At 60.0% G+C, this 8,140-nt stretch overlaps 1 protein-coding gene across 1 annotated transcript; it reads right to left on the bottom strand.

Annotated features, from left to right (window-relative positions):
• Positions 1 to 2,937: 2,937 nt before the first annotated feature.
• On the bottom strand, positions 2,938 to 6,703 carry IFT43 (intraflagellar transport 43). Its single transcript, XM_040413320.1, has 8 exons — positions 6,587 to 6,703; positions 5,461 to 5,519; positions 5,346 to 5,378; positions 5,210 to 5,256; positions 5,070 to 5,142; positions 4,907 to 4,982; positions 3,165 to 3,227; positions 2,938 to 3,092 (listed from the first exon to the last, which is right to left on the bottom strand). The coding sequence occupies exons 1-8, from the start codon at positions 6,662 to 6,664 to the stop codon at positions 2,985 to 2,987; spliced, it is 537 nt and encodes a 178-aa protein (XP_040269254.1). The 5' UTR covers positions 6,665 to 6,703; the 3' UTR covers positions 2,938 to 2,984.
• Positions 6,704 to 8,140: the final 1,437 nt, after the last annotated feature.

Genomic DNA, 8,140 nt, shown 5'->3' with positions numbered 1-8,140 from the left:
TATAATGTACACGGCTCATTCCCCCCCCCCGATGATACAGTATAATGTACACGGCTCATCCCCCCTCCCCCGATGATACAGTATAATGTACACGGCTCATCCCCCCCGATGATACAGTATAATGTACACGGCTCATCCCCCCCTCCCCCGATGATACAGTATAATGTACACGGCTCATCCCCCCCCCGATGATACAGTATAATGTACACGGCTCATTCCCCCCCCCGATGATACAGTATAATGTACACGGCTCATCCCCCCCGATGATACAGTATAATGTACACGGCTCATCCCCCCCTCCCCCGATGATACAGTATAATGTACACGGCTCATCCCCCCCTCCCCCGATGATACAGTATAATGTACACGGCTCATCCCCCCCCCCCCCCCCGATGATACAGTATAATGTACACGGCTCATCTCCCCCCCCGATGATACAGTATAATGTACACGGCTCATCCCCCCCCCCGATGATACAGTATAATGTACACGGCTCATCCCCCCCCCGACGATACAGTATAATGTACACGGCTCATCCCCCCCCCGATGATACAGTATAATGTACACGGCTCATCCCCCCCCCCGATGATACAGTATAATGTACACGGCTCATCCCCCCTCCCGATGATACAGTATAATGTACACGGCTCATCCCCCCCCCCGATGAGACAGTATAATGTACACGGCTCATCCCCCCCCCCCCCCGATGATACAGTATAATGTACACGGCTCATCTCCCCCCGATGATACAGTATAATGTACACGGCTCATCCCCCCCCCCGATGATACAGTATAATGTACACGGCTCATCCCCCCCCCGATGATACAGTATAATGTACACGGCTCATCCCCCCCCCCGATGATACAGTATAATGTACACGGCTCATCCCCCCCCCCCCGATGATACAGTATAATGTACACGGCTCATCCCCCCTCCCCCGATGATACAGTATAATGTACACGGCTCATCCCCCCCGATGATACAGTATAATGTACACGGCTCATCCCCCCCCCCCGATGATACAGTATAATGTACACGGCTCATTCCCCCCCCCGATGATACAGTATAATGTACACGGCTCATCCCCCCCCCGATGATACAGTATAATGTACACGGCTCATCTCCCCCCCCCCGATGATACAGTATAATGTACACGGCTCATCCCCCCCCCCCCCGATGATACAGTATAATGTACACGGCTCATCCCCCCCCCTCCCCCGATGATACAGTATAATGTACACAGCTTCCCCCCCATGATACAGTATAATGTACACGGCTCATCTCCCCCCCCCCCGATGATACAGTATAATGTACACGGCTCATCCCCCCCCCCCGATGATACAGTATAATGTACACAGCTCATCCCCCCCCGATGATACAGTATAATGTACACGGCTCATCTCCCCCCCGATGAGACAGTATAATGTACACGGCTCATTCCCCCCCCCCCCCCGATGATACAGTATAATGTACACGGCTCATCTCCCCCCCCCGATGATACAGTATAATGTACACGGCTCATCCCCCCCCCCCCCCGATGATACAGTATAATGTACACGGCTCATCCCCCCCCCCGATGATACAGTATAATGTACACGGCTCATCCCCCCCCCCGATGATACAGTATAATGTACACGGCTCATCTCCCCCCCCCCCCGATGATACAGTATAATGTACACGGCTCATCTCCCCCCCGATGATACAGTATAATGTACACGGCTCATCTCCCCCCCCGATGATACAGTATAATGTACACGGCTCATCCCCCCCCCCCGATGATACAGTATAATGTACACGGCTCATCTCCCCCCCCGATGATACAGTATAATGTACACGGCTCATCTCCCCCCCGATGATACAGTATAATGTACACGGCTCATCCCCCCCCCCGATAATACAGTATAATGTACACGGCTCATCCCCCCCCCCCCCCGATGAGACAGTATAATGTACACGGCTCATCCCCCCCCCCGATGATACAGTATAATGTACACGGCTCATCTCCCCCCCCCCCCGATGATACAGTATAATGTACACGGCTCATCCCCCCCCCGATGATACAGTATAATGTACACGGCTCATCTCCCCCCCCGATGATACAGTATAATGTACACGGCTCATCCCCCCCCCCCGATGATACAGTATAATGTACACGGCTCATCTCCCCCCCCGATGATACAGTATAATGTACACGGCTCATCTCCCCCCCGATGATACAGTATAATGTACACGGCTCATTCCCCCCCCCCCCCCCGATGATACAGTATAATGTACACGGCTCATCTCCCCCCCCCGATGATACAGTATAATGTACACGGCTCATCCCCCCCCTCCCCCGATGATACAGTATAATGTACACGGCTCATCCCCCCCCCGATGATACAGTATAATGTACACGGCTCATCTCCCCCCCCCCCCGATGATACAGTATAATGTACACGGCTCATCTCCCCCCCGATGATACAGTATAATGTACACGGCTCATCTCCCCCCCCGATGATACAGTATAATGTACACGACTCATCCGCCCCCCCGATGATACAGTATAATGTACACGGCTCATCCCCCCCCCCCGATGATACAGTATAATGTACACGGCTCATCCCCCCCCGATGATACAGTATAATGTACACGGCTCACCCCCCCCCCCCGATGATACAGTATAATGTACACGGCTCATCTCCCCCCCCGATGATACAGTATAATGTACACGGCTCATCCCCCCCCGATGATACAGTATAATGTACACGGCTCACCCCCCCCCGATGATACAGTATAATGTACACAGCTTCCCCCCCCCATGATACAGTATAATGTACACGGCTCATCCCCCCCCTCCCCCGATGATACAGTATAATTTCCACCCCCCACCCCCCTCCTGGCTCGGCAGCGCTCCCCCTGGTGCAGGCGGTACAGAGAATCACACGAGACGTGGGGAGACGAAGCGTTTATTAGAGGGGAAGGGGGGGGGGGTGCGGGGCGGTCAGGGCAACGGGGCGTCCTCCTTCTCCGCCTTCCCCAGGTCCCATTCCGTCAGCAGTTCTGAAGAGACCTCGGTGTAGAGAAGGTCCCAGTCCCAGCGCACGTCCTCCTGCAGGGAGAAGCAGGTTACCCCATAGTGCCCAGCACCCGCCTGGTGACACCCGCCCCTCCGAGCACCCACCTCTCGCACGTCGGCCTCTGGAGACAAGACTTTGGTCAGAAGCTTCAGGTCGATCTCTCCATCCTGGGAAAGCAGCAGAGTTAGTGCTAATACAGGGGGAGGGGCGGCACGGGCAGAGCGGGCGCTAATACAGGGGGAGGGGCGGCACGGGCAGAGTTAGTGCTAATACAGGGGGAGGGGCGGCACAGGCAGAGCGGGCGCTAATACAAGGGGAGGGGCGGCACGGGCAGAGCGGGCGCTAATACAAGGGGAGGGGCGGCACGGGCAGAGCGGGCGCTAATACAGGGGGAGGGGCGGCACGGGCAGAGCGGGCGCTAATACAGGGGGAGGGGCGGCACGGGCAGAGCGGGCGCTAATACAGGGGGAGGGGCGGCACGGGCAGAGCGGGCGCTAATACAAGGGGAGGGGCGGCACGGGCAGAGCGGGCGCTAATACAAGGGGAGGGGACGGCACGGGCAGAGCGGGCGCTAATACAGGGGGAGGGGCGGCACGGGCAGAGCGGGCGCTAATACAGGGGGGGGGGCGGCACGGGCAGAGCGGGCGCTAATACAGGGGGAGGGGCGGCACGGGCAGAGCGGGCGCTAATACAGGGGGAGGGGCGGCACGGGCAGAGCGGGCGCTAATACAGGGGGAGGGGCGGCACGGGCAGAGCGGGCGCTAATACAGGGGGAGGGGCGGCACGGCAGAGCGGGCGCTAATACAGGGGGAGGGGCGGCACGGGCAGAGCGGGCGCTAATACAGGGGGAGGGGCGGCACGGGCAGAGCGGGCGCTAATACAGGGGGAGGGGCGGCACGGGCAGAGCGGGCGCTAATACAGGGGGAGGGGCGGCACGGGCAGAGCGGGCGCTAATACAGGGGGAGGGGCGGCACGGGCAGAGCGGGCGCTAATACAGGGGGAGGGGCGGCACGGGCAGAGCGGGCGCTAATACAGGGGGAGGGGCGGCACGGGCAGAGCGGGCGCTAATACAGGGGGAGGGGCGGCACGGGCAGAGCGGGCGCTAATACAGGGGGAGGGGCGGCACGGGCAGAGCGGGGCGCTAATACAGGGGGAGGGGCGGCACGGGCAGAGCGGGCGCTAATACAGGGGGAGGGGCGGCACGGGCAGAGCGGGCGCTAATACAGGGGGAGGGGCGGCACGGGCAGAGCGGGCGCTAATACAAGGGGAGGGGCGGCACGGGCAGAGCGGGCGCTAAAACAAGGGGAGGGGCGGCACGGGCAGAGCGGGCGCTAATACAGGGGGAGGGGCGGCACGGGCAGAGCGGGCGCTAATACAGGGGGAGGGGCGGCACGGGCAGAGCGGGCGCTAATACAAAAGGAGGGGTGGCACGGGCAGAGCGGGCGCTAATACAGGGGGAGGGGCGGCACGGGCAGAGCGGGCGCTAATACAGGGGGAGGGGCGGCACGGGCAGAGCGGGCGCTAATACAGGGGGAGGGGCGGCACGGGCAGAGCGGGCGCTAATACAGGGGGAGGGGCGGCACGGGCAGAGCGGGGCGCTAATACAGGGGGAGGGGCGGCACGGGCAGAGCGGGCGCTAATACAGGGGGAGGGGCGGCACGGGCAGAGCGGGCGCTAATACAGGGGGAGGGGCGGCACGGGCAGAGCGGGCGCTAATACAGGGGGAGGGGCGGCACGGGCAGAGCGGGCGCTAATACAGGGGGAGGGGCGGCACGGGCAGAGCGGGCGCTAATACAGGGGGAGGGGCGGCACGGGCAGAGCGGGCCCCCCACCACGTGGGGCTCACCAGGGTCTGGAAGGCCGCGTGTCTCATCAGGTCATTGTCCAGGTCTCTGTACGTCATCACGCGGTTCACCTGGACACTGCAAAACAAAATGGAGGCATGAGACCCCCCCACCAGTCACTGTGCGGGGCCCGGAGAGGGTGGAGCCAACCCTAACCCTACTTACCTGGGGGGTGACGCCACCTGAAGCGCCAAATCCTCCTCCTGCACGTCCTCCAGATCCGGGATCACAGGTATATCTGCGAAGAGAGATGTAAGAGAAGAGCCCCCCGGAACCAAGCGCCACCTCCCACCGCCCCCGCTCACCTCCACCCTCGTCAGAGTCGTCCAGGCTCCGCCGCCTCAGGCGACTGCTGCAGACAGAGAGAGCACAGACATGTGACACGGGGAGAAGACACATGACTACAGAACACACGTATGACGTAAGAATGGTGGCACGTACTCCTCCACGTCCTCAGCGCTGCGCTTCCCTGATCTGAAGAAAAACGGACAAGACTTGTGTAACATGGCAGAGGTGGCGCGCGTGCCGGACGTTTGGTACATGTACGGCCACTCACTTTGCCACCGCAGACGACTCGTCGGCCCATCCCCCCTGCCGCAAAGGCTTCGGAGGACCCTAAAAAGGGAGAAACTGAATCATGAAAGGGGCGGAGCTCAGTCAGCTGACACTAAAAATACAGACCAGCCCCCATATAACACTGCAGTGCCCCCCTCCCCCATATAACACTGCAGTGCCCCCCTCCCCCATTTAACACTGCAGTGCCCCCCCATTTAACACTGCAGTGCCCCCCCATTTAACACTGCAGTGCCCCCCCATTTAACACTGCAGTGCCCCCCCATTTAACACTGCAGTGCCCCCCCATATAACACTGCAGTGCCCCCCCATATAACACTGCAGTGCCCCCCCATATAACACTGCAGTGCCCCCCCATATAACACTGCAGTGCCCCCCTCCCCCATATAACACTGCAGTGCCCCCCTCCCCCATATAACACTGCAGTGCCCCCCTCCCCCATATAACACTGCAGTGCCCCCCTCCCCCATTTAACACTGCAGTGCCCCCTCCCCCATTTAACACTGCAGTGCCCCCCTCCCCCATTTAACACTGCAGTGCCCCCCTCCCCCATTTAACACTGCAGTGCCCCCCCCCCATATAACACTGCAGTGCCGCCCCCCCATATATAACACTGCAGTGCCGCCCCCCCATATATAACACTGCAGTGCCGCCCCCCCATATAACACTGCAGTGCCGCCCCCCCCATATAACACTGCAGTGCCCCCCCCATTTAACACTGCAGTGCGCCCCCCCCCTTTAACACTGCAGTGCGCCCCCCCCCATTTAACACTGCAGTGCCCCCCCCATATATAACACTGCAGTGCCGCCCCCCCCATATATAACACTGCAGTGCCGCCCCCCCCATATATAACACTGCAGTGCCGCCCCCCCCCATATATAACACTGCAGTGCCGCCCCCCCATATATAACACTGCATTGCCCCGCCCCCCCATATAACACTGCAGTGCCCCGCCCCCCCATATAACACTGCAGTGCCCCCCCCCCATATAACACTGCAGTGCCCCCCCCCATATAACACTGCAGTGCCGCCTCCCCCATATAACGCCACACCGCCCACCCCTCCCCCATATCAACACTGCCCAGGTCCTGGAGTTGCAGCTCCTCACCTCTCTTGTAGATGCGCCACGAGGAACGTCCCCCATATCCTGCTGGATGTCCTGAGATGTCCGAGCACGACGCCCCATCTTTATACCCTGTCAATAGAAAAAGAGTAATGGGGGGCAGTCAGGAGACTGCAGATAGTGGGGGGCAGTGAGGAGATGGAGGTGATGAGGAGACTGCAGATAGTGGGGGGCAGTGAGGAGATGGAGGTGATGAGGAGACTGCAGATAGTGGGGGGCAGTGAGGAGATGGAGGTGATGAGGAGACTGCAGATAGTGGGGGGCAGTGAGGAGACTGCAGATAGTGGGGGGCAGTGAGGAGATGGAGGTGATGAGGAGACTGCAGATAGTGGGGGGCAGTGAGGAGATGGGGGTGATGAGGAGACTGCAGATAGTGGGGGGCAGTGAGGAGATGGAGGTGATGAGGAGACTGCAGATAGTGGGGGGGCAGTGAGGAGATGGGGGTGATGAGGAGACTGCAGATAGTGGGGGGCAGTGAGGAGATGGAGGTGATGAGGAGACTGCAGATAGTGGGGGGCAGTGAGGAGATGGGGGTGATGAGGAGACTGCAGATAGTGGGGGGCAGTGAGGAGATGGGGGTGATGAGGAGACTGCAGATAGTGGGGGGCAGTGAGGAGATGGGGGTGATGAGGAAACTGCAGATAGTGGGGGGCAGTGAGGAGACTGCAGATAGTGGGGGGCAGTGAGGAGACTGCAGATAGTGGGGGGGGCAGTGAGGAGATGGGGGTGATGAGGAGACTGCAGATAGTGGGGGGCAGTGAGGAGATGGAGGTGATGAGGAGACTGCAGATAGTGGGGGGCAGTGAGGAGATGGAGGTGATGAGGAGACTGCAGATAGTGGGGGGCAGTGAGGAGATGGAGGTGATGAGGAGACTGCAGATAGTGGGGGGCAGTGAGGAGATGGGGGTGATGAGGAGACTGCAGATAGTGGGGGGCAGTGAGGAGATGGAGGTGATGAGGAGACTGCAGATAGTGGGGGGCAGTGAGGAGATGGGGGTGATGAGGAGACTGCAGATAGTGGGGGGCAGTGAGGAGATGGAGGTGATGAGGAGACTGCAGATAGTGGGGGGCAGTGAGGAGATGAGGAGACTGCAGATAGTGGGGGCAGTGAGGAGATGGGGGTGATGAGGAGACTGCAGATAGTGGGGGGGCAGTGAGGAGACTGCAGATAGTGGGGGGCAGGGAGGAGATGGAGGTGATGAGGAGACTGCAGATAGTGGGGGGCAGTGAGGAGATGGAGGTGATGATGAGAATGCAGATAGTGGGGGGGCAGTGAGGAGATGGAGGTGATGAGGAGACTGCAGATAGTGGGGGGGCAGTGAGGAGATGGAGGTGATGAGGAGACTGCAGATAGTGGGGGGCAGTGAGGAGATGGGGGTGATGAGGAGACTGCAGATAGTGGGGGAGTGAGGAGATGGGGGGGATGAGGAGACTGCAGATAGTGGGGGGCAGTGAGGAGATGGGGGTGATGAGGAGACTGCAGATAGTGGGGGGGCAGTGAGGAGATGGGGGTGATGAGGAGACTGCAGATAGTGGGGG

Source organism: Bufo bufo, unplaced genomic scaffold (assembly GCF_905171765.1).
Source record: "Bufo bufo unplaced genomic scaffold, aBufBuf1.1, whole genome shotgun sequence".
Lineage (NCBI taxonomy): Eukaryota > Metazoa > Chordata > Amphibia > Anura > Bufonidae > Bufo > Bufo bufo.
The sequence above is the reverse complement of the archived record's forward strand: the minus strand, read 5'-3'. Positions and strand labels throughout refer to the sequence as shown.

Bases quoted from the DNA above. Each gene is read 5' to 3' on its own strand.
- IFT43 (XM_040413320.1), bottom strand. From the start codon at position 6,664: ATGGGGCGTCGTGCTCGGACATCTCAGGACATCCAGCAGGATATGGGG. The intron at 5,379-5,460 runs GTGAGTGGCCGT...GTTTTTCTTCAG, and splicing joins GAGTCGTCTGCGGTGGCAAA to ATCAGGGAAGCGCAGCGCTG. The intron at 5,257-5,345 runs GTACGTGCCACC...CTCTGTCTGCAG, and splicing joins AGCGCTGAGGACGTGGAGGA to CAGTCGCCTGAGGCGGCGGA.